Genomic DNA, 27,997 nt, shown 5'->3' with positions numbered 1-27,997 from the left:
CCATTTCCTTCTCCAATGCATGAAAGTGAAAAGTGAAAGGGAAGTTGCTCAGTCGTGTCTGACTCTTCGCGACCCCATGGACTACAGCCTACCAGGCTCCTCCGTCCATGGAATTTTCCAGGCAAGAGTACTGGAGTGGGGTGCCATTGCCTTCAAGAAAAAATCTGAATTAAAACATGCATATATTTATTCTCTCAGATGTTCTAAGAGGAATCAAGTGCTATTTCCAATCTATTGTGTTCATGTGCTCGGTTGTGCCGGACTCTTTGCGACCCCATGGACTGTAGCCTGCCCGGCTCCTCTGTCCATGGGATTTTCCCAGGCAAGAACACTGGAGTGAGTTGCCAATTCCTTCTCCAGGGGATCTTCCCAAACCAGGGATCAAAACTGCATCTCCATGTCTCCAGCATTGGCAGGAGGATTCTTTACCACTAGGGCCACGTGGGAAGCCCTTCCAAACTATTATCAAAAGGCAGTTTAAGCAGCTGCAAGCATCTGAAGAAAGTTTATGTTAATCTCTTATAATTCCTACCTTTAGACAATTCCTCACTGGAAGGTTAATGGCTAAATTATATTTATTGCAGGTAGTTTTCAAAAGCAAAAGCAATGCCCACTTTACATAGTGACTGTGGAATGTAGGAAACTGTCAGATATTCCCTCTGAGGGTTTGTATGGTGGCTTGTCTAGTGAAAGATGCCAGAATCACAGATGAAGGAAAACCGGGACTGACTACCTTCTTGTCTCCAAGGTCTTGTTTCCAATTCAGAAGAATCTTCAGAGGCACTGAGTGGACTTTGAAGGGCTTGAGATAGTCCCTGAGGACCAAGCTATAACCCAGACTATTCATTTATATTGAATTTTCTTTCAATTTTTTTCTTGGCAGGAATTAAACATAGGGCTTATTCTAATCAATTAAATAACTCTGTTTTTGCTACAACCTTTCTCTAGGAAAACTTGGAAAATTTTATAAGCTATTTTCTAATTAAAAATATTCATTTTGGCCATTCTTAGAGTACTCTCAGGTGATGAACTCAGGGTAACATTTCTAAAATGCTGCTCCTTTGGTCCCTAGAGCACCATACTATTTCCTAACACTGATGTATGGTCACTGCCAGGATCTCACATATACCCTCAATATGTAGGAGAAGCTGACACATACACTTTGCTTCACATATAAATTCCTATAATTTTCAAGGAGAAAAATTTAGCAAGATTTATCAAAGTACCTAAAATTATTAATGAAAGGACTCTCGGTTAAAATACCCAGAAATTAATCGCAAAAGAAAAAAGTTGTGAAAAGATTTATATCTAGCAGATATTCCTCTTATTAGGAGTCTCTGGAATATTAGGAGTCTCTGGAATGGGTGAATTTAACTCAGATGACCATTATATCTACTACTGTGGGCAAGACTGCAGACAGATTCTTTACCAGCTGAGCCACAAAAAGTTAATATTACTAGATACCTTGTCTGTCTAAGATCAACTCTCTAAGTATCTACAAGGCACCACATACATTTAAATAAATGATTTCTCCATTTGAAGATTTTCACAGCATACATTTTTCATAGCGTTCTGCTGTTTTATATTCTCCTCTAATGGTTTCAGTGTAAATTCTAACAGGAAAATAGCAACCTCATACAGTCTCATGACTTAAACAGTATCTGTATAGTGACGTTCCCAAATGTGCACTTTCAGTCCTGGGAACATCAAAGAACCCTGGGTACACCTCTGGAAAGTCTAACAGGCATCTCAAATTTAAGAGAACCATTCATGACCAACCAAACCCAACAACCAAACCCCAGACCTCCTCCACTTCAAGAATTCCTTTTTTTCACTGAATGATATTATTACCTCACCAAACTTACTTATCATCCTTATACTCTCTTTCCGTTGCTCTAATTTCCAATTCATCAACAATTCCTGATAATTCCACTCACCATAAATTCATCCAAATCCATCCATTTCTCATATTATTCACTCTTTTTATTCTAGTCCCAATCACCATGATTTTCTGCCTATGTTCCTTTCTTTTTCTATTCTTGCTCCTCAGGGTCAATTTTTCCATTGTAAAGCCAAAATTATCTTTATAAAACATAAATTGCACCATCTTTTGCCTAAAGCCTTTAAATGGTTTCCTTTCCTACTTAGAAGAAATCTGAAATGCCCTACCAAAGCCTATCAGATTCCCCTTCATTTAATTCATGTTCTTTTTTCCCCTGTACTTGTTTTGCTTCAGTGACATGGTTCTCTGTTTGTCTTCTGAATACAATTAACCTACTCCTGCCACAAGTCCCTGAATGTATTAGTTCCTCTGTGTCAAATACAGTTCTCCCAAATTTTCTTTTGATTTCTTCTTCCTTTTCAGTGACTCCTTGCCACTCAGTTTCAACCCAGCAGTATCCTCCCCACCCCCGGAGAGGCCTCCACTAGCTCTCTCTTAAGTGCCTTTCTGACCTCATCCTGCTCTGTTTTCTTGATTTGTCTCTATTTTTAGTTACAGACACCGCATTTTCTTTTTTTCTCAGAATATAAACCTGACAAGAGCAGGGTTGTGTCTGCTTTGTTCGCTCATGTACCTCAATGTCTTGTGTGGAACCAGGTCTATGGTGGGAACTCAGTAAATATTCATTAAATACTTGGCATAAATTGATTAAGACATTTACAAAGTGGTTTTTTTCAAAGGAAAATCCCTACCTACTTGTTTAATGACTCTAAGTGCAGAGATTACAGTGTGGAAAATGGCAGACCAAGAAGAAAGGTGTTTGAGGGCTAATATATCAAGAAAAATTTTGCTAAACGTATACTTAGATATGCAAAAAAGGACAAGAGGAATAATTGTTTATCCCTATGATGAGAGATGGCATTTTCATAGTACTATTAATAAATTCATTTAATATCTATAATGATTTTTAAAAAATGAACTACCAAGCACAAATAAGTGACCACCTAAATCTACAGATTAGATTCTGAAATATGTTCCTATTTCTACTCCCTCCATTGTTCCATACTTAGCCCCAAATTAATAAATTCTCACTTCCAGAAGATGATTTTCCGAAACTTTTCAAACCTGATCCTGTGGTGGATCCTGTTAACTGCACTGGATATTACAACTCCCCCTGCCAGGATGCTCACATATGACCAGCAGTCAGAAGTCCGGCAAAAACAAAATTTCTCCTGATCTTTTCAGAAGGGAACATGTTCTAAGACATTAAAGGTGGCTATTGTAGCAAAACCTGTACAAAATATTACTTTCTGCTATCTTCTGTAAAAATCTAAACTTCAATCATATCATCCTAGTATAGACTTTAAAAAGACAGATCTCAAAGGTGGCATTTTATTTGATATCTCATAACTCTAGAAGGAAACTCAAGCATGAATAATTGGAGATCTGCATACTAATATAAAGATAAAAGAATGGGACTCAATTTAACATAAGGGCTAAAAAAAAAAGTGGAATTATTTCCTGCTGCCACTTTGAAAATGATATGGTTTTGAAAGTTATGAATCAAGAAGGGGCAAATGTTATGCCAAATGGGCAACATATCAGTAAAACCTCCTGTGAAGAACTTTTAATAAACCCTATATTTTGAGAATCTATTTATTTCTTTGTGAATATGTCTTCTTTAATCTGTGTACTCATTTTTGTACAGCAGCTCCATTCTTATTACCTACAACAGGATTTCCCATCTTTTTCTACCATATTTGTTAGGGATGAAGCTTATCCTGAGAGTCTCATTATTTATTGAAATCCTGAAGCTAAGTTCTCTTTCTACAGATACATAACTATCTGTTAAAATACTGCTGCACACTACATATGAAAATCACTCAGCCAAGTATTTCCAAAACTCTAGACACAAATAATTTCTTCCAATATTGAACTTCAGATAGGATTATCACATAGGATTTACAGATTGATCACATCCATCACTCATTCTGTATAATTCAGAATAAAAATACATAGAACATCAGCACTTACCTGAATAACATGCCTCAGTTTATCAATAATCTGATTTATCACAGGATCGGTTCCTTTGACTTTGACTTCGGGATTTCCAGATTGGGCTTTGATTCCATTTCCAACGACACGCTGAGTATAGCTAACAAAGTGAAAAGTGAAAGACATGTGACTTAATAATGTGGTCACAGTATTCTCTGCCACAAATTTTTGAACAGATTTGAGTTCAGAATTTTACTCCTTTAAGAATGTATAATAATGTATTTTTTCTTGGAATTAAACCTGGCACAGCTGCAATGTTTATTTTCCTGGTAAAAACTTAGCATGCAAATAGAGACTATTTTACTGTTATCCTCTCAAAAGACCCAACCAAAAACTGGGTTTTTAATGCTACTTACCAATATGCTAGAAAAAGTTAATAGACATCCTAATCTTTTACAATTTCTTGCTGAATTATACATATTCTGAATCCATATTATCTGGGCTCTTTATTTCATTTTATACAGCATTTAGATGAATCTCAAATTATTTTACATATTGGACTACAAAATATATATATATGTGTGCGTGTGTGTGTGAGAGAGAGAGAGAGAGAGGATATATAAATGTATATATATATTCATATATATACCTACATACATACACATGGGCTTCCCAGGTGGTGTTAGTAGTAGAAAACCCTTATGCCAGTTCAGGAGATGAAAGAGACATGGGTTTGATCCCCTGGAGGGTCAGGAAGGTCCCCTGGAGGAGGGCATGGCAACCCACTCCAGTATTCTTGCCTGGAGAATCCCATGGACAGAGGAGCCTAGAAGGCTACAGTCCATAGGGTCGCACAGAATCAACATGACTAAAGCGACCTAGCATGCACACACACACACACACACACACACACACACACACACACACATATATATTGTTGTTGTTCAGTTGCTAAGTAATATCTGACTCTTTGCAACTCCATGGACTATAGCACTCCAGGCTTCCCTGTCCTTCACTGTCTCCCAGAGTTTGCTCAAACTCATGTCTATTGAGTCAGTGATGCCATCCAACCATCTCATCCTCTGTCGCCCCCTTCTTCTGCCCTCAATCTTTCCCAGCATCAGGGTATTTTCCTGTGAGTTGGCTCTTTGCAACAGGTGGCCAAAATATTGGTCCTTCAGCTTCAGCATATATATGTGTATATTTGTGTGTGTGTGTGTGTGTATATTTATATATATACATATATATAGTTGAAATATAATGTCAACTTATTATTCATGCAAATATTTAATCTAAGTGTCCCTTCCTATATTCCAGTCCTTTGCTACATGACTGGGATTATAAGAAGGTATAAGACTCAATTTGTTTTCTCACAGTGTTCATTGTATACCTGGGAATATAATATATTAATTAACTTGTTCATTCATGCATTCATTCATTACATTTTATTATTTTTAAAAGTTTTAATTCAAATTCCAATAATATAACTTATCCTCATTTTCCTGACAGTGTGGTGTAGCATAAAGACAAGTAAACAGCTAAAGCACAGCACTAAGAATGAAAGCGACGTCCAGTATGTCACAGGATTAGTTAGAAGGAAAAGTACATGCCTGGTGAGAGGTAAGGATGACACAAGTAGAAAACATTGAACGTATGGAGAAGGACATTTGGACCAAGACACTCAGGGAAAAACTAAAGGAGAAATTATATCTTGAGTTAGTCCTTGGAGTATTAGAGAAAAAGATAGGTCTCAGATGATGTAGTTAATGTGAACTCCAGGGCAAAAAATGACCTCCCAGCAGGGGAAATGGAAAGAGAAGAATATCTAGGCTTTTATTTACAAAGGGAGAGAAAAATGGGAGACAGTATGATGTGGGGGACATGCCCTGAAGATTCCACCCCCTCTATGCTTAAGACTTTCCTCTGAGTAATATGTCTGCTTACATTAAAGCATCATAATAAAGTGGCCTCAGAGATTTTTCAGGAAGCATTTTCACATATTTGTAAAGTAATGGGCTTTCTCTATATTTGAATAGAGTGTCACAATTATCCATGTGCATCCTCTGAATTTTCTACAGCAATGGAAAGTCTTTGAAAAGATAAAAGTAGGTTCCACTGTTGAGAATATGGCCAAATAAAAGGAGTTTCAAAGAATACTCAGTTATTTGCAAGATAATGCAAACTCAATGATCAATTTTCAAAAATAATCACAAATCTGGTCCTTCCTATGATAATAATTGATGGAATTCTTTGATATGGATAACATCAATTGGATATGACAAGAATAAAACTATTAATAAATCTTTTTATTTTTAAAACAAACTTGAATCCATTTCTTTATGCAGAAATAGGTTTACAGTTAGGTAATTCAGTATAAATTAGGAACTTGGCAATATCCAATAACAAATAGTAGAGGGAAAACAATTATGCATATGTTATTAATATCTACTAATGGTAACGCTCTTTAGTTAGGAAGAATCAAGTAAACCATAAAGTGAAAGTGAAGTCACTCAGTCGTGTCCAAGTATTTGCGACCCCATGGACTGTAGCCTATCATGCTCCTCAGTCCATGGAATTTTCCAGGCAAGAGTACTGGAGTGGGTTGCCATTTCCTTCTCTAGGGGATCTCCCCGACCCAGGGATCGAACCCTGGTCTCCTGCATTGCGGGCAGACGCTTTACCGTCTGAGCCACCTTAATGTCTTGGTAGCACTGTTATATTTTCCTTTCAAATATTTCAAACTGATTGTGTATGTGGGTCTTTCATTAGTGTTTCATTTATTAATAATCATATTGAATAAAATGAATAAATAACAAAATCAATGCACATCTATGATTCCAGGCATTGTCTTAATGACTTCCTTTGGAGTCTGTCAGTTTATCTCCATGATAATCATTTATTGTGGCCATGAGATCGTGCCTCATAAACCTCAAAGTATAGGAAGTATCATTGACTAGGCTACCTGCTACTTTGCTCTGAAATCTATTTTTTTCTCTTCTCCAACCAATGACTGAGTGCAGCAGAGGTCCTAATACAAACCCATTGCTGGAAGACACGGGATTCCCTTGATGGCCTGTGTTGGCTCAGGATTCCCTGAGCCCTTGCTGACCATTTCTTAGCCTGCACATCATGCCAGAAAGCTTCCACTCAACCTTCCTTTTGTCTCTCTTTCACTCTAGGTCACACTTGCTTCGTGGCCAACAGCTCTTTCAGCCTTACTCAGATTCCTCTCCAATTTCTCTCAAAGGCATTTCCCTAATAAAATCCCTCTTGTGTTTAGTCCTCCTTTGGTATCTGCTTCTTGGAGGACCTAGATGAATACACCATATAATATTTGTACTATAATTATCCCCATGCTATAGATTGGGGAATCTAAGATATAAATAGGTTAAGCAACTTTCCCAAAACAGCACTGTTGGTTAAGTATACAGCAAGGATATGAACCCAAGGATGTGAGCTCTAAATACAATCACTCAATAATTATGAACGTAAACTCCTGAAACCAACTAATACAAATTAGAGATATAATCAGCTTGGTGCAAAGTATTTTTTTTAGTTGTTTTATTTTGATTTTTTACTGTTAACTACAGCCTTTCAAAGGCTTAACTGCTTATAATTAAAAGAGAAAATATTATTTTCTTCAAAAGTCTCTTCAAAGAACAGCTGCCTATTACTGTAAAGAGTTGAAGTAACAGTTGCTGTCAGGGTGAAAACAAACTAATAGACTACAAGGTTGCCTTAAGATATTGCTATGTTTCTCTTGAAATACAGACATATTGTCATAATGGAAATTGAGACTTCTCTCTTAATTTTAAATAAACACTTCTTTGATTCACATCTTGCTTTATAAATCATGAAACTTTCTTTTAACATTAAATATGAGGTATCACATTAGTGTAAACACTTTATTATTTTTATTTTTAATTTTCATAGTTAATAACCTAGATTAAACTTATCAGAATTACAATTAATCAAGAATCTTTTTTCAAGCTAGTATATTATTGAATAGTTCGGGATCACTATTATTATGTATTATGTAAAGAAGACAAAAGTACTGGAAAGAAGGGCATTTAATATACTTCAAGTGAAGCATGCATGAATAAAATTAGGCATTCTTTTCTATCTATTAAGGCTAAGAAGAACAACAATGCAATAGTAGTATGTACACACCAGAATGATTTACATGAAAAGAGATGACACTAAGCATTGGCATGGATATGGGGGGTGGGTGGTGGGGTGGGGGGAGGGTGGGGGGAGGATCAATTAGAACCCTCTCTCTTTGAGGATGGGAGCTTAAACTGATATAAACCACTATCTGACATGTATCTGGGTATATACTTAACCAGAAAGGTACAACAATGTTCAGAGAAGTACTATGCAGAATAGCCCCCAATAGGACACAACCCAAATATTCATAAACATTGCATGAGAAAATAAATGGTTGAATATTTACATAATAGCATACTATTGATATATAGCAGTGAGAATGAGTTACAACTATACTCCAAATTTTATAAGCTAAATATGAAATGAAAGAAGCAATATATGGAATATACTCTATGATTCCATTCATTAAAAGTTTAAAAATTAATCAATGATATTCCAAATCACCATAAGTGTTACTCTAAGAGATAGTGCACAACAGGTTGAAGGGGTTACTGGGGTTCTAGCAATGTGTTTCTTGATTTGGATCCTAATTAAACAAGAGAGCTCATTTTGTATATTAAAAAGAAAAAGAAAGGACATGAAATGCACAGGGCTTCTCAGATGGCACTAGTGGTAAAGAACCCACCTGCCAATGTAAGAGACACAGGAGATGTGTTCAGTCCCTGTGCCAGGTATATCCTGTGGAGCAGGGCACTGCAACCCACTCCAGTAGTCCTGCCTGGGAAATCCCATGGAACATGGATGGAGGATCATGGCGGGCTACAGTCCATGAGGTTGCAAAGAGTCGGACACAACTATTATTTGGTTACGTTGGCTATACTTAATGCATGTATTTTCAACCTAAACAAAACATTTACGCTGAAAACTTCTTGTGCTCTTTTTCCTAATATGTATACAACTGACAAATTTGCATTGAACAATGTATAAAAAAAGATCAACATAGGCATTTCTTCACATGGGCTAAATGGTTTTGTCATCACTAAATGACTAATTTAGGCTGCTAGTTCAACATAAAAACTCCCTGCGAACTTTAATTTGCATGCAAAAAATACAGTTACTAAATCAAATCAAAGTTTTTCCAACAAAGACTTCTTATTTGAGTTTGTAACAAATCATTAATCACTCTTTTTTCCTCCTAATTTTACAAGTAATGGATAAAACATTTCAAGGCTCCCTACAGAGGCTTCTTGACTTGAAAAATTACTCACATTTTAGTGAAAAGGAGGGAATAAAATACACACAAAAATGAGGCAAGTATTTTGTGAAGGAAGTAATAGACCCACCATTTGTGCCTATTTCTTTGGAGCAGGTCTGGGAATGTAAGGCAGCAGTTTAATAATACTCCACAAGTAGGATTGGTTTCTCACTAACATGGAAAAAAGGCAAGTACAGATACATTTACATTCTATAAAAATGTTTTAAAATGTTGAACAAGATTCCAGTTCTCTTTCTATTCAACAGGTGAAATATTAAAAGGAAGCGCTAACGCACCTACATCCAGGACAGTGAAGCCTGGCATGCTGCAGTCCATGGGGTCACAAAGAGCCGGACTTGACTTAGCCAGGGAACAACAACAGATACATCTACATGCAGTGCGTCATTAGGAAGTCATTTCTCCTCACTTTACTAACATTTCTCACTTGAAACATGACATGCCCCATGACATTAATTTCATTTTATTGAGAGTACAATATAATTTGTTTCAGATTCACATAAAAAGTATGATACTTTTCATGTGTACTACCACCATTTCAGGTGGAAAATATATAAAATCTGACCTTGTAATTCTTTGCAAACTATTTAAAGTGGTCCAACATAGAATCTTTTTCTAACTTCACTGGGACAAGATACAAAAATACAATCACTGACAAGAGATGAGGAAAACACCTGATCAGGGGGTTTCTCTTTTTATCATTATTGCCATCTTTGTTAGAGGTTTAAGACCAAGAATGGGAACCATGTTTTTGTTGGTGGTGGTAGGCAGTAACAGTAGTAGTAGTATCAAGAGATGCTTTGTTTATTGCTTTTGTGTCTGTCCTGGTTCAGTTGAGTTGAGTTCACTTCCGTTCAGTTGCTCAGTCGTGTCTGACTCTTTGAGACCCCATGGAACGCAGCACGCCAGGCATCCCTGTCCATCACCAACTCCTGGAGTCCACCCAAACCCATGTGATTGAGTCAGTGATGCCATCCAACCATTTCATCCTATGTCGTCCCTCTTCCTGCCTTCAATCTTTCCCAGCATCAGGGTCTTTTCAAATGAGTCAACTCTTTGCATCAGGTAGCCAAAGTATTGGAGTTTCAGCTTCAACATCCATCCTTCCAATGAATATTCAGGACTGATTTCCTTTAGGATGGACTGGTTGGATCTCCTTGCAGTCCAAGGGACTCTCAAGAGTCTTCTCCAACACCACAGTTCAAAAGCATCAATTCTTTGGTGTTCAGCCTTCTTCACAGTCCAACTCTCACATCCATACATGACTACTGAAAAAACCATAGCCTTGACTAGACAGACCTTTGTTAGCAAAGTAACGTCTCCACTTTTTAATATGCTCTCTAGGTTGGTCATAACTTTCCTTCCAAGGTGTAAGCGTCTTTTAATTTTGTGGCTGCAATCAACATCTGCAGTGATTTTGGAGCCCAAAATAATAAAGTCTGACACTGTTTCCACTGTTTCCCCATCTATTTCCCGTGAAGTGATGGGCCCAGATGCCATGATCTTCGTTTTCTGAATGTTGAGCTTTAAGCCAACTTTTTCACTCTCCTCTTTCACTTTCATCAAGAGGCTCTTTAGTTCTTCTTCACTTTCTGCCATAAGGGTGGTGTCATCTGCATATCTGAGGTTATTGATATTTCTCCCAGCAATCTTGATTCCAGCTTGTGCTTCCACTAGCCCAGCGTTTCTCATGATGTACTCTGCATAGAAGTTAAATAAGCAGGGTGACAATATACAGCCTTGAGGTACTCCTTTTCCTATTTGGAACCAGTCTGTTGTTCCATGTCCAGTTCTAACTGTTGCTTCCTGACCTGCATACAGCTTTCTCAAGAGGCAGGTCAGGTGGTCTGTATTCCCATCTCTTTCAGAATTTTCCACAGTTGATTGTGATCCACACAGTCAAAGGCTTTGGCATAGTCAATAAAGCAGAAACAGATGTTTTTCTGGAACTCTCTTGCTTTTTCCATCATCCAGTGGATGTTGGCAATTTGATCTCTGGTTCCTCTGCCTTTTCTAAAACCAGCTTGAACATTAGGGAGTTCACAGTTCACATATTGCTGACGTCTGGCTTGGAGAATTTTGAGCATTACTTTACTAGCATGTGAGATGAGTGCAATTGTGCGATAGTTTGAGCATTCTTTGGCATTGCCTTTCTTTGGAATTGGAATGAAATCTGACCTTTTCCAGCCCTGTGGCCACTGCTGAGTTTTCCAAATTTGTTGGCATATTGAGTGCAGCACTTTCACAGCATCATCTTTCGGGATTTCAAATAGCTCAACTGGAATTCCGTCACCTCCACTAGCTTTGATCATAGTGATGCTTTCTAAGGCCCACTTGACTTCACATTCCAGGATGTCTGGCTCTAGGTGAGTGATCACAGCATGGTGATTATCTGGGCCATGAAGCTCTTTTTTGTACAGTTCTTCTGTGTATTCTTGCTACCTCTTCTTAATATCTCCTGCTTCTGTTAGGCCTCTACCATTTCTGTCCTTTATTGAGTCCATATTTGCATGAAATGTTCCCTTGGTATCTCTAATTTTCTTGAAGATATCTCTAGTCTTTCCCATTCTTTTGTTTTCCTCTATATCTTTGCATTGATCACTGAGGAAGGCTTTCTTATCTCTCCCTGCTATTCTTTGGAACTCTACATTCAAATATCTTGGTTAGGTAATTATATATTAAAATTCATTCCATTTCCAGAGTTTTGATTTTAGGAGGTGTCTTTTACTCTGGTAGATTCACTGCTATTTCTGGTTTAAAGGTCCAGGAAGCACATTGTAGGTATTCTTCAGTGAATCTCTTCTTCAAGAGTCAGTTTTTCTTTTAGAACACTTCTGGGCCTCCCTTCTTGGTACTGATAGCAAATGTGAAATAAGTACTAATGATCTGTTTTTTGCAACTTTTTCTCAAATAACTGGGTGACACGATGCTGCTGCTGAATGTCGTTTTGTGCACATGCAGTTTCTATACAGCCCTTCTCCTTGACAGTGAAGGTCCTGTCTTAATCTTTAAACTCTCAGAGCAGATAGGAGTCATATGATTTACTTTACGTGCCAGGGTAAGAGAATAACCTTTCATGACAGGTAAGAGGCTTACAGGGGATTTAGAGAATGGAGACATCTGTAGAATCAATTCCAAGTAATTCAACGTTTTTTGATTCCACTGTCTCACTTCAATTGTTGAGCCATAAATTATTTTTAAGTTAATCTCTACCATTTATTTGGCTTCATAATTATAGATAAATAATGTCTAAATTTGAAATCTGTTTCTGACTTCAAATAACAAAGTTGAAATAAATTGAATTGATAGAGGCATCATTATGGCCTTTATGATTATTTATAACTAAGTCCCTAGAGGATATCACCTTTTGTGATATCTTATGGAAAACACTGATTAACATTATTCTAATAAGGCAATGTCATGCTTTGTATAGCAACCGACAAAGAATTTTTAGCAGATCACTACATATAACTTTCTGAGGTTACTGATATTTCTCCAAGAAATCTTGATTCCAGCTTGTGTTTCTTCCAGTCCAGCGTTTCTCACGATGTACTCTGCATATAAGTTAAATAAGCAGGGTGACAATATACAGCCTTGACATACTCCTTTTCCTATTTGGAACCAGTCTGTTGTTCCAGTCAGTTCTAACTGTTGCTTCCTGACCTGCATACAGGTTTCTCAAGAGGCAGGTTAGGTGGTCTGGTATTCCCATCACTTTCAGATTATCAGAATATATGACACCACTCTTATGGCAGAAAGTGAAGAGGAGCTAAAAACCTCTTGATGAAAGTGAAAGAGGAGAGGGAAAAAGTTGGCTTCAAGCTCAACATTCAGAAAACGAAGATCATGGCATCCGGTCCCATCACTTCATAGGAAATCGATGGGGAAACAGTGGAAACAGTGTCAGACTTTATTTTGGGGGGTTCCAAAATCACTGCAGATGGTGACTGCAGCCATGAAATTAAAAGACTCTTACTCCTCGGAAGAAAAGTTATGACCAACCTAGATAGTATATTCAAAAGGAGAGACATTACTTTGCTGACTAAGGTCCGTCTAGTCAAGGCTATGGTTTTTCCTGTGGTCATGTATAGATGTGAGAGTTGGACTGTGAAGAAGGCTGAGTGCCGAAGAATTGATGCTTTTGAACTGTGGTGTTGGAGAAGCCTCTTGAGAGTCCCTTGGACTGCAAAGAGATCCAACCAGTCCATTCTGAAGGAGATCAGCCCTGGGATTTCTTTGGAAGGAATGATGATAAAGCTGAAACTCCAGTACTTTGGCCACCTCACGTGAAGAGTTGACTCATTGAATTTTATATAAATTTCATTCACCAATCTTTTTGGAGACATTATCAAATCCTCAGTTCAGTTCAGTTCAGTTCAGTTCAGTTGCTCAGTTGTGTCCGACTCTTTGCAACCCCATGAATTGCAGCATGCCAGGCCTCCCTGTCCATCACCATCTCACGGAGTTCACTCAGACTCTCGTCCATAGAGTCAGTGATGCCACCCAGCCATCTCATCCTCGGTCGTCCCCTTCTCCTCCTGCCCCCAATCCCTCCCAGCATCAGAGTCTTTTCCAATGAGTCAAGTCTTCGCATGAGGTGGCCAAAGTACTGGAGTTTCAGGTTTAGCATCACTCCCTCCAAAGTAATCCCAGGGCTGATCTCCTTGCAGTCCAAGGGACTCCCAAGTCTTCTCTAACACCACAATTCAAAAGCATCAATTCTTTGGCGCTCAGCCTTCTTCACAGCCCAACTCTCACATCCATACATGACCACAGGAAAAACCATAGCCTTAACTAGATGGACCTTTGTTGGCAAAGTAATGTGTCTGCTTTTCAATATACTGTCTAGGTTGGTCATAATTTTCCTTCCAAAGAGTACGCGTCTTTTAATTTCATGGCTGCAGTCACCATCTGCAGTGATTTTGGAGCCCAAAATAATAAAGTCTGACACTGTTTCTACTGTTTTCCCATGTATTTCCCAGGAAGTAATGGGACCAGATGCCATGATCTTCGTTTTCTGAATGTTGAGCTTGAAGCCAACTTTTTCCCTCTCCTCTTTCACTTTCATCAAGAGGCTCTTTAGTTCTTCTTCACTTTCTGCCATAAGGGTGGTGTCATCTGCATATCTGAGGTTATTGATAATTCTCCTGGCAATCTTGATTCCAGCTTGTGCTTCTTCCAGCCGAGCATTTCTCATGATATACTCTGCATATAAGTTAAATAAGCAGGGTGACAATATACAGCCTTGACGTACTCCTTTTCCTATTTGGAACCAGTCTGTTGTTCCATGTCCAGTTCTAACTGTTGCTCTCTGACCTGCATATAGGTTTCTCAAGAGGCAGGTCAGTAGAAGTCCCTAAAATATTATACAGCTTTATTGTATTTTTTTTGAAATATAGCTGACATCAACATTAATTAAACTTCAGACATGAAACTAACAACTGAATCAAAATGCACTATAAAATTAGTTGCAAGACACAATAAGAGCATGCTTAGAAACAGAAAACAAGAATTCATTTAAAAATAAATTTTTATCAGTCTTCACTCTAACAATTCAATTGGCAATGCATGTATTTGTGCTTGTCTGTTTAGCCAGGTAAATCACAGATAAGCTCTTTCATGACATAAGATAAGCATCTATGTGGACCTGAAAATAATACTTCCATATCAAAGCCTAGAGACTGTACAAGCCAAATCAGTAGCATCTAAGAAGTTATCATTTCAGCAAATGCTAACTTTAATTTTTTAATAAAAAATTTATTACAAATGAACTTTCTGCTATGTAAAAAATAATTCTACCTTTAGCCTTCTCCTCACCCCATTCCCAATCTTACCAAGAAAGGATAAATAACTTAGCTATAGCAAAGCTCTGTTTTTCAATCATAAATTTTAAATTAAAAATTCAAAGCAAATGGGTAATAAATATTTGACTTATTTTATAATTATCCTCATTGATTCAAAGTAACTTTCAAATTTAAAAGATCAGTTCTAATACAATAAGCTGTGCATACTGTTATATGAGTTATGAAATGCTATACTAACTTCCATTTTCCAAGTCACACATTTCAAAAGTAAACTCTTCTCAGTAAGATATACGTTGTCTTTCATGCATTTGTGATGATTGATAATCACAACTTTGCACTGATTTTTGTCTCACTTCACTGTTTGATATAAATATGTGGAAGTAAAATGTTATTTAGGAGATAACTATTATCTGAGTATTAATGAGTTAAGCACTATTTTGAGCCAAAAACTCAGTCAAAATGATTTAGAGTATAAATTTCATTTAAGTAAACTTTTATTAGGGACATACCAAAATCCTACAAGTTCCTAGAATCTTGTATAGCTTTTTTTAGATAATTTTCAAAATGTAACTGACATAAGCATCAACTAAAGCAGATATAAAATTATAAGCTATTTTAAAAATCTTTAAAATTAGTTGTAAGATATAATTTTAAGATTACAAACATACCATGCATAAACAAGGTGCATATTTCCTACATAACAGAATAAAATCAGAGTGTATTTTGTGCCTTAGTGGTAAAGAACCCTCCTGGCCACTGCAGGACACGGGTTCAATCCCTGGGTCGGGAAGATCCCCTGAAGGAGGAAATGGCAACCCATTCATTTCCCACAGAAAAATCCCACAGAGAGAGGAGCCTGGTGGGCTACAGTCCATAGAGTCACAGAGTCAGACACAACTGAGCACCTAGCACCAACGTAACAAGATCAGAGAGAAAGAAACTTTGAATATCAGAGTGTAGTAGTTTCCTCGTGTCACAGTAGCAAACTACCATAGTTGATCTGGGGGCTAGCCTTCTGAAATCAAGGTATTGAAAGACTATACTCCCTTTGAAGCCCCTAGAGAAGAATTCTCTCCTACCTTTTCCTAGCTTCTAGCAACTCCCAACAGTCCATGTAAGTCTGTGGCTTGTAGCGGCATTATTCCAATTTCTGCCTACATTTTTAGATCACCTTCTTCTCTATGTGTCTGTCTGTCCTTTTCTGTCACATTGGATTTAGGGTCCATGCTAGGGTGATCCCATTTCAATTCTTACTTTACTTGTATCTGCAAAGACATATTTCCAAACAGGGCCACCTCCTGAGATTCCAGCCAGGATGAATTTGGGGGATACACTATTACACCAGGGCTTCCCAGGTGGCAATAGTGGTAAAGAACCCACCTGCCAATACAGGAGACATAAGACACGTGTTGATCCCTGGGTTGGGAAGATCTCCAGCAGAGAAGCATGCCAACCCACTGCAGTATTCTTGCCTGGAGAATGCCATAGACAGAGAAGGCTGGTGGGTTATACAGTCTGCTGTTGCTGTGGGGTTGCAAAGAGGTGAACACGACTGAAGCAACTTTTACACACTATTACACCACTGCACAGAGCTCTGTAAATAAACTGGATGCTGCTTGAATGAAAACAAATTTTCCCTTGAAATTCAGTTGATCAATACTCTTCACATTCAGACCTCTCTCATTGATGTCATATTCTATTTTTCTTTAGGGAAATTTTTATTTATTATAATATTTATATTTCACAAACATATGTCTTAAATACTACCTTGGGTTTTCTCATTTATTTTTCTGTTATAATTCAGGTGGCCTTAAGGAAATATTTTAATCAGCTTTTTGTAAATTTTCAGTACACACTACCTAGAATTTCCTATATTTTCAATGGCTTTTCTCTTACTAGCAAAAGAAACAATGATATTGATAATGTCTTATGTTCTAAATTCATACAAACAGAAAATATACCTTAGAAATGATGTGTTCAGCTCTGAGTCAAGGGCCCAACCACCTGTTCTGAATGTAAAAGTTTCCTGAAATCTTTGAAAGGCTAGTTTATTATGAAAGTGTTGACAGCTGATGCTTTAGGGACCCATAAAGGCACACAAAATAAATTTTAATCACACTTAATGCTAATATTGCAGCAAGATTGTGACAATATTCAAATATGACTAATTTCATTAAATTAGCTACACTCATCAAGCTAAGCTTAGTTATTCAAATTTATAAAATGCCTCAAAAGAAATAATTAAGCTCTTCTTTTTTTCTGTTTCTAATTTTTTTTGTTGATGCTTAGAAGTGCAAAGATAGTTTAAATGAGTTTTTTGAGCAATCAGTTCACCTGTTTTATCACCATAACGGAGACGGCCCTTAGCAGGTTGCTGAATCTAGTGCTCAGTTTTCAAGAAGAAATATACCTATGTCAAGAATATAGTACTTTGCATTCATCTCCTGGCATATAAGTCAATAGATTTTGTGTATGTCTTTGTTGACAGTAACATAAATTTAAAGCTGGAAAGGACCTCAGAGGTCATCTAGTCCAACCAAGTATCTTTTAAAGCAAATGAAGAAGTAGTAGGTTTATTTCATCATTCTGTACTTATGCACTGTATATTTCAAAAAAAAATAGTCTTTGAGATGACCTACAATAAAAGGCACAGACACTGTAAAACAAGGGCAAAATGACAGAATAATGAAGGGAAACAGGTAAGAATTGTATTAGGAGACATAGGAAGGAAACTACATTTCAGTCTAAAACTTAGCCATAAGACTCTTATCAGAGAAGGCCAAGGAAAAGTAAAATTCAAATACTAGGTCTTACTACTTAATGACAGTTGTATCTGCATGTGTTAGCAGGCATTTTTAAAGGTTATCTCTAAACTTTCAAGCAGAATGTATAAGTCTTTAAGCAAGAGATAATGAGCAATACAACAAAAGCCGACAAAAGTACATCTAGTCAAAGCTCTGGTTTTTCCAATAGCCATGTATGGATGTGAGAGTTGGACCATAAAGAAAGCTGAACGCTGAAGAATTAATGCTTTTGAACTGTGGTGTTGGAGAAGACTCTTGAGAGTCCCTTGGACTGCAAAGGATCCAACCTGTCAATCAATCCTAAAGGAAATCAATTCTGAATATTCATTGGAAGGACTGATGCTGAAGCTGAAACTCCAAAACTTGGGCCAACTGATGCGAAGAACTGACTCATTGGGAAAGACCCTGGTGCTGGGCAAGATTGTAGGCAGCAGGAGAAGGGGACGACAGAGGATGAGATGGTTGGATGGCATCACCAACTGAATGGACATGAGCTTCAGCAAGCTCTTGGAGATGGTGAAGGACAGGGAAGCCTGTCATGCTGCTGTTCATGGGATCGCAAATAGTTGGACATGACTGAGTGACTGAACAACAAAAATACACACACACTTACACTACGGTTTCCATATTCATTTTCCTTACCTTCATTTTCAATAGCAAAAAAGGTGGACTTCATGGGCCCATAAAAAAGATATGACATGTTAAAAGGTTTGTAAATAATTTTTCTTAAGGAAAGTAACTGGGGAGTAATTAGTATAGAGAAAACAATTCAAATTTGAGTATAACACATTAGTTTGAAAATACAGTTTCAACCCTGTCTCCAACCCCAATTTAAAGTTCTGTCCAGCAATTCCATTTTTTGGTCTGTTGAATCTCAAAATAAAAATTGATAGGTTTCAAATCATAGTTATTATGAAGAGGAAGGAGGGGTTGGGAAATAATTGAGCTTTCTGTCCGTGCCTCATCTTAACTCCACCATAGCCAAATTCCTGGTGTCAAATAGTCCTGAGAAAACAATAAACTTGTGTGATGGACTCTAATTTGTGTCCACTTGCATATATGAGAAAATTGCTTCTCCAGCTCTTTCTTGGCAAGCCCAGTTGTGCTATGCAGAAAACAGCTGGACCTTGTTCCATAGAATTATACATGCCTAGGGACTCCAAGATTCCTATACTTGTGGTTACTCTGGGAACACACTTGGCTAACTGGGTACATGAAAAATATATGCATACACAGAAAGCAAGAGGCTTCTTACAGTCTGCAGAATCCAAATAGAATGGGTATTCCTGGGTCAGATCACCTGCTGATTCTGTACCTTGAGGCAAATCTAGCAATCGCTCCCTCACTCTCTATGCTTTCCTTCTATTCCCCCTCCTTCAGTCACTTATATGCTGCTGCTGCTGCTGCTAAGTCGCTTCAGTCATGTCTGACTCTCTGCGACCCCATAGACGGCAGCCCACCAGGCACCCCATCCCTGAAATTCTCCAGGCAAGAACACTGGAGTGGGTTGCCATTTCCTTCTCCAATGCATGAAACTGAAAAGTGAAAGTGAAGTTGCTCAGTCATGTCCGACTTCACGACCCCATGGACTGCAGCTTAAATGAAAAGTCCATGGACGTCTGCTTAAATGAAAAGTCCATCAGGGTTTTCATTCTGTTACCCCTGCCTAGCAGCTTCTATTCCTTTCGCTAGTCACTAAAGCTAAAGCTAAGCTTTAAAAGAAGCTTTGCTAATGTGACTGTTTGAGATTCTGAGATAGATTACCCTAGTTTATCTGTGTGGACCCGAAACACAACAGCAGGTATCCCTTTAAGAGAAAGATGGAGGGAGACTTAAAAAAAAAAAAAAAAAAAAAAAGAAGTAAAAGGAGAAGGCAAAATTTCCACCAGGCAGGGACTGGAGTAACGCTACCACAAACCTATGGATGCTGGAAGCTTAAAGAGGCAAGGAATGAATTCTTCCCTAGAACCATGGCCTTACTGACATTTGATTTTGTCTCAGCAATACGGATTTAACACTTTTGACTTCCAAACTGTTAGCTATCACATTTTTGTGGTTGTAAGTCACTCACTGGTAATTTGTACAGCAGCCACAGGAAACAAATTGGCCAACTAAGAATCTAAACTATTTGCCAACTAGGGTGTCTCTCTTAGGTTATATGCTCTTGTTAACTATTGCTTGCTAACACTTTAGTTTCTGGAATACACGTATCATTATTGTAGTTAAGTAACTAACTGTACTCCTTATTACCAAATTCAGACTCAAATTGAAGAAAGTAGGGAAAACCACTAGACCATTCACGTATGACCTAAATCAAATCCCTTATGATTATACAGTGGAAGTGAGAAATAGATTTAAGGGCCTAGATCTGATAGATAGAGTGCCTGATGAACTATGGAATGAGGTGCGTGACATTGTACAGGAGACAGGGATCAAGATCATCCCCATGGAAAAGAAATGCAAAAAAGCAAAATGGCTGTCTGGGGAGGCCTTACAAATAGCTGTGAAAAGAAGAGAGACAAAAAGCAAAAGAGAAAAGGAAAGATGTAAGCATCTGAATGCAGAGTTCCAAAGAACAGCAAGAAGAGATAAGAAAGCCTTCTTCAGCGAGCAATGCAAAGAAATAGAGGAAAACAACAGAATGGGAAAGACTAGAGATATCTTCAAGAAAATTAGAGATACCAAGAGAACATTTTATGCAAAGATGGGCTCGATAAAGGACAGAAATGGTATGGACCTAACAGAAGCAGAAGATATTAAGAAGAGGTAGCAAGAATACACAGAAGAAATGTATAAAAAAGATCTTCACGACCCAGATAATCATGATGATGTGATCACTCATCTAGAGCCAGACATCCTGGAATGTGAAGTCAAGTGGGTCTTACAAAACATCACTATGATCAAAGCTAGTGGAGGTGATGGAATTCCAGTTGAGCTGTTTCAAATCCTGAAAGATGATGCTGTGAAAGTGCTGCACTCAATATGCCAACAAATTTGGAAAACGCAGCAGTGGCCACAGGACTGGAAAAGGTCAGTTTTCATTCCAATTCCAAAGAAAGGCAATGCCAAAGAATACTCAAACTACCGCACAATTGCACTCATCTCACATGCAAGTAAAATAATGCTCAAAATCCTCCAAGCCAGGCTTCAGCAATACATGAACCGTGAACTTCCTGATGTTCAAGCTGGTTTTAGAAAAGGCAGAGGAACCAGAGATCAAATTGCCAACATCCGCTGGATCATGAAAAAAGCAAGAGAGTTCCAGAAAAACATCTGTTTCTGCTTTATTGACTATGCCAAAGCCTTTGACTGTGTGGATCACAATCAACTGTGGAAAATTCTGAAAGAGATGGGAATACAGACCACCTGACCTGCCTCTTGAGAAAGCTGTATGCAGGTCAGGAAGCAACAGTTAGAACTGGACATGGAACAACAGACTGGTTCCAAATAGGAAAAGGAGTACATCAAGGCTGTATATTGTCACCCTGCTTATTTAACTTCTATGCAGCGTACATCATGAGGAACGCTGGACTGGAAGGAACACAAGCTGGAATCAAGATTTCCAGGAGAAATATCAATAACCTCAGATATGCAGATGACAGCACCCTAATGGCAGAAAGTGAAGAGGAGCTAAAAAGCCTCTTGATGAACGTGAAAGAGGAGAGTGAAAAAGTTGGCTTAATGCTCAACATTCAGAAAACGAAGATCATGGCATCCGGGCCCATCACTTCACGGGAAATAGATGGGGAAACAGTGGAAACAGTGGAAACAGTGTCAGACTTTATTTTGGGGGTCTCCAAAATAACTGGAGATGGTGATTGCAGCCATGAAATTAAAAGACGCTTACTCCTTGGAAGAAAAGTTATGACCAACCTAGAGAGCATATTGAAAAGCAGACACATTACTTTGCCGACTAAGTTCCGTCTATTCAAGGCTATGGTTTTTCCTGTGGTCATGTATGGATGTGAGAGTTGGACTGTGAAGAAGGCTGAGTGCCGAAGAATTGATGCCTTTGAACTGTGGTGTTGGAGAAGACTCTTGAGAATCCCTTGGACTGCATGGAGATCCAACCAGTCCATTCTGAAGGAGATCAACCCTGGGATTTCTTTGGAAGGAATGATGCTAAAGCTGAAACTCCAGTACTTTGGCTACCTCATCGAAGAGTTGACTCATTGGAAAAGACTCTGATGCTGGGAGGGATTGGGGGCAGGAGGAGAAGGGGATGACCCAGGATGAGATGGCTGGATGGCATCACGGACTCAATGGATGTGAGTCTGAGTGAACTCCGGGAGATGGTGATGGACAGGGAGGCCTGGCATGCTGCAATTCATGGGGTCGCAAAGAGTCGGACACGACTGAGCAACTGAACTGAACTGAACTAACTATACAATGATTTGTTTAGTGCCTCTAACTCCTTTCTAAACTGTAAATTCTTGAGGTCAAGTAGTGTTTCTGTTAAATCATCCTCTAGTTTCAGGCCTTAGCAAAATGCCTGGAATATGAAAGCTCAAAACAGATTTGTTATCTGAGTGAATATATGACTGATACAAAAGTAAACAAAAAAATAACTTTCAGGACATATATTTCCTTTTCCAGAGCTGGTTCTTATGACATCTCTCAACATTTCTGAAGTTGGTTACAAATCCCATGAATGTGTAATTTCATCTTAATGCTGTTTCAGTCCAGTATTAAATAGTTTCTGAATGGTAGTTTGAGATGGAATCTCATCCACATTTCTCATTAGAAACAAAAAGGAAGAAACGAGTAAAACAGAGCAAACAACATAAATACTAAATCCTAAAACTGACTCTCAATATGTAGATTAACTGTAAAAACAATTAACGTAAACCTTCCTATCCATATGTTACTTCACAGGAGAGAAATTTCCTCCATAGAAAAATCAGGAAAGATGACAGTTGTCTCTCGCTAGCTGTCACTGAGTTCCCTCTGCAGGAGCCCTGAGAAGGACCACATGTTCTTCTACAGCCCCAGTTCTGTTTTTTGAGGGGCCTAATATAGACACCAGGGCTTCCCCGGTGGCGCTAGTGGTAAAGAATCCACCTTCAATGCAGGAGACAAGAGATGTGGGTTTGATCTCTGAGTCAGGAAGATCCCCTGGAATAGGGACTGGCAACCTGCTCCAGTATTTGTGCCTGGAGAATCCCATGGACAAAGGAGCCTGGTGGGTGACAGTCCATGGGGTCACAAAGAGTCAGACACAACTGAGCAATGGAAAACATACACAATAAAGACACCTTAAGAGACGAGCTCCAATAGAAGAGCAAGACGCAGAAAGATCCTGCCAGGTCCTGGAGAGTCCCTCAAGAAAAGGCTTGTTAGGTGAAGCAATAGAGGAGCCTAGGTGCTGGAAGCGACTGTAACCTGAGTAACTCAGATCTTAATCACACTTCACACAGTCTTAATCACACAGTCTCCCCAGCATCTTTGTGCCCCACCCCCTCTCTTCCCAGCAAGAACTCAGCCTCTTTTTCCTATCTTCCCTTTCTTTTCCCACATTATATCTTTGCTATTTATACACAGATTCAATGAAGTTTAGGGAACAAGCAAATCAGGAAACTCCTGATAAACAAGTGACTTGCACCAAACCAACAGACAATTTAAAATTAAGTTCTGAATAAAATACAGCCTTCCTTTAGAATCTCCAGTCAAAATCAGTAAAATATATCATTTACAAAAAGTACTCATTTTTGCCATCAAGTCTGGCCACCCACGATATGTGCAGGCTGAGCACTGTAATATGTCTCATACTGTGGACCAGACAGCATACAACAGGCATGCACCTTAGCTTAGCTGAGCTATTCCAATAAATGTTTGCTGGTTACTGAGAGAATATGCATGTCAAATTATTCTACTCCAGTTTTGGTTAACAGAAGCTCAGCCATCATCTCAAAGGTAAACAAACTGTTGGAAAAGTGGCTATTTATTTTTTATTAAAACCTTGGTTTTGGATAAATGTCACTACCTTCTAGGTAAAGAGATTAGGGAAAATACAACAGAAAACACACATAACTGAAAACTATCCTGCCAAAACAAGAAAGAGAATATCATTTTGAAGACTTGAGGAAAGAATATCCCTAAAAATTATTTTACTTTGAACAAGAAGAAAGATTTAGAAAATTGCTTTAAACTACTTAAACTATGAAGAGTGTGACAAAGGCAGGTCATTTATGAAAAAGGAGCTGAAAGTTATAACAACAAAATGGGCCCAAATGGCAAAATAGGAAATCGGTGAGATTACGAGGTTTACATGAAAACTAATTTTGCAATAGCAAAATTTTCCACATGGTTTCCATGGAGAACAAAACTGATACTCTGAAAAGCTCAAGCAACAACTGAATCATGGCCCAGTGGGGAGAAGAAAGAGATAAAATAATGACAGAAAAGACGGTTGATGAAATGCCAGAGATAAGAGTTCTGACTCAAGAATAATTTGTGAACCTGACAAAGAAACAGAGTACCTGATCTGAAACAATAATCAAAGCTGTAACTTAACTATGAAGAAGAAAACAACTAGCCAGATTCTAGTGGTAGTAGTAAGAAATCAGTAAAGACCTATATCTAGACAGAAAAACTAACTAAAATTCCAAAACCTCAGGAATAAAGAAAATATCTTATTAATATATAAAGAGAAGAAAAGTTATTTAAAAGTGAACTATATCAGGCTTACTTTAGAGCTTTCTTCTGGTGTGTTAATATATTAGAAGACACTGAGCTTTTATAATAAGACTATGACCAAAAACATCTTATCTATCAGCTTCTGTATCAAAGTTAAATGAGAAGGGATGACAACTCTGTATATTCCACTGATTTGTCCTACCAATAATAATTTACTCAAGGATATGTGGGTACATATTGGGGAAAAATAATTAAAATTAAACTTTCAAGAATTAGAATTTTTAAAATTAATTAATTTTTTAAGTGAAGGATAATTGCTTTACAGAATTTTGTTGTTTTCTGTGAAATATCAACATGAATCAGTCCTAGGTAGACCTATATCCCCTTCTGCTTGAACCTCCCTCCCATCTTCCTCCCCAACCCACCCCTCTAGGTTGTTACAGAGCCCCTATTTGAGTTCCTTGAGTCACACAGCAAATTCCCATTGGTTATCCATTTCACACATGTTAATGGAAGTTTCCATGCTACTCTATTTAAAAAAAAAAAGAATCTATTCTGATTTCTTGGGAAATGATTTACCATGTTAAACCAACGATTTTTTAAAAAATAAAAATTTCATGAGCTTAAAAAATAAGAATTAGGAAGTTACAAATCCTAAATTTGGAAAGGAAACAATTGATAAAATTAATTATAAAATTCACTTTATATGTTTTATAATTGATTACCACAATAATATCATTAAAGTAAAATTTCAAGAGAAAATAAATATTTAATAAATGAAATTATATTTCACATTCCAAGTCATAATCCTATATATTGAGAATTGTTAGCAGCAAAGAGAAGGAAAAACATCCTATATCCCTCATCAAATATTGAGTGAACTCAAGATAGCATTAAAAACTCCCATAGGTTTTACTGAAAGTATCCAGATTCAGACCTGAGGGCCCATTTCCAACATGATCATTCTAGTCTGGATCATTCTTTTTCCCTTATCTGATTAGAACAAAAGACTCCTACCTGGACCCCAGCTTATGCCATTGATCCCCTTTACCTTTTCTCATCACAAGAATCAGAGATCACATTAAACATAATTTTGGATTGTGCCACTTCTCTGCTCAAAACTTTTCAGTGATACCATTTCAGTCAGAGGGAAATTCAAAGTCCTTACAATGGACTAGAAAGCATGTCTCCATAATCTGTGTCCTCTCCTTTACTCCTTTGGCATCATCTATTAATACTACTAATCCATTACATCTGAAGTTTTCCAAAATCTCAGTTCTTTTTGAAAATAAGGTAACCCTTTTAACATAGGTATTTAATGGTATTATAAAATATTAATTACCATGAAAAAGTGCTTTATTGTGTGCTAAGGGGAGCTACAAAAACAAGGTTACTATTCTTGGAAAATGCAGATCAAGGGAAGGCATGAAATTGTCAAGGCTAATTAGAATCAACTCGGAGAGCAAAGATTCCAGACACAGACTGAATATTTCCACTCTATGCAGACAAAAGGCATCCAATAAAGGACACACAGCATCCATTACTCAGGAGACCAAACCTTGGAGACACAAGTCTGACATTTTCTATTTCCTTTAAAACAGCACTGCAAATCTCTTGAAACCCACAGCAACACCCTCAGAGATTTGAGATTACCTGATAATTTCAGAACTGATGTTTGACATAACACTGACATGTTGAATATTTTCCTTCAGTCACAGGAGATCTCCAGTTCCAGAAATCATAAGTCAAAGGGGCATACACTCAATTCATTCTTTGTTATTGAGTGGTTTGTTTTTGCTAGATAATTTATGGAAAATTAGCACACAATGACAGCCATGATACAGTGTAGGAATACCAAGCAGATGAGAAACTTGAATATTACTGCCAACACAAGATAAGAAAGGCAGTCAGCAAATAAAGGTCAAATGAAAAAATCAGCCTAAGTTTCTACGTGATGTCAACCCGGAAATGCAGTTTCAGCAAAAGTTTGGGCAAACAGAGTTTGGTTGCCTTTTTTCTTGAAAAGTTATGACCAACCTAGATAGTATATTCAAAAGGAGAGACATTACTTTACCAACTAAGGTCTGTCTAGTCAAGGCTATGGTTTTTCCTGTGGTCATGTATGGATGTGAGAGTTGGACTGTGAAGAAGGCTGAGCACCAAAGAATTGATGCTTTTGAACTGCGGTGTTGGAGAAGACTCCTGAGGGTCCCTTGGACTGCAAGGAGATCCAACCAGTTCATTCTGAAGGAGATCAACCCTGGGATTTCTTTGGGAGGAATGATGCTAAAGCTGAAGCTCCAGTACTTTGGACACCTCATGTGAAGAATTGACTCATTGGAAAAGACTCTGATGCTGGGAGAGATTGGGGGCAGGAGGAGAAGGGGATGACCAAGGATGAGATAGCTGGATGGCATCACGGACTCGATGGACGTGAGTCTGAGTGAACTCCGGGAGATGGTGATGGACAGGGAGGCCTGGCGTGCTGCGATTCATGGGGTCGCAAAGAGTTGGATACGACTGAGCGACTGAACTGAACTGAACTGACTGAAGCTATTTTTTGAAACTCTCTATGACTGCAGATATATACCATTATCAAAATCTTAACAAATGCTTGTTACTTTTGACTCAATAATTTAAATCTTACCATGGTAAGTAGTCCACAGATGAGTAGTCCAAATAGTAGGACAAAGAAATTCATTATGGCATTATGTTGCTGAGCAAAATTCTTAAAAAACTGAGCAAACATCAGCAAATTATGGCATATTAATTCTAGGCAATCATATACAAACATTAAAAATTATTTTTAAATTATTTGTAAAAAATGTCTTGGGAAAATTATGACTACACTATATTAGGTGACAGAAGCAATATTATTTCAGTTATATGAAAACTATGCCTAGAAAATTTAATAAATCATTTTCAAGTACAAGGTGACCATATTTATTGTCCATTCAGGCTATGACTAACAGGGAAAAGGGGGACGCTAATAAATAGTTTAAGACTAGAAGTCTAAATTGGGAATCTCCTAGAGATGGTATGGGTGTCACCAACTTTGTTCCAGGTAGTTCTTCAAGTAGTTTGCATATTTAAACTCAATTAATCAACAAGAGAACACAGGGATGTGGATAACATTAACATTCATATTTTATAGGTGAAGACACTGAGGCATAGAGGCATTTAATAACTTGCCCCAATTTGGTGATTTTGAATTTAATGCCAGCCTGGCTAAAGAGTCCATGCTTTTAATCAGTGTGCAAAAGGGTTCCTAGAAACACAGGAAGGAAATACATCAAACCACTGAGAGTGAAGACTGGATTTGGAGAAATAGTAATGCTTTCTTAAATGACTCTAATTTTCTAGATTGTCTATGCCATTTGCATATAATTTCCAAAAAGAAAGACATTTTAAATGAATCCATAATTTATTAATATAA

The 27,997-nt window shown here is 37.8% G+C and overlaps 1 protein-coding gene across 1 annotated transcript in view; it reads right to left on the bottom strand.

The window, feature by feature from the left end:
* The window catches only part of GPC5 (glypican 5), a gene marked incomplete at its 3' end in the record, with an annotated part of 839,344 nt that overhangs the window by 297,232 nt on the left and 514,115 nt on the right, over positions 1-27,997 (bottom strand). The window contains exon 6 of the mRNA XM_052650326.1: positions 3,977-4,097. Coding sequence (XP_052506286.1) covers positions 3,977-4,097 — 121 coding nt within the window. The remainder of the gene's footprint in view (positions 1-3,976; positions 4,098-27,997) is intronic.

This window comes from Budorcas taxicolor, chromosome 12 (assembly GCF_023091745.1).
Source record: "Budorcas taxicolor isolate Tak-1 chromosome 12, Takin1.1, whole genome shotgun sequence".
NCBI lineage: Eukaryota > Metazoa > Chordata > Mammalia > Artiodactyla > Bovidae > Budorcas > Budorcas taxicolor.
The sequence above is the reverse complement of the archived record's forward strand: the minus strand, read 5'-3'. Positions and strand labels throughout refer to the sequence as shown.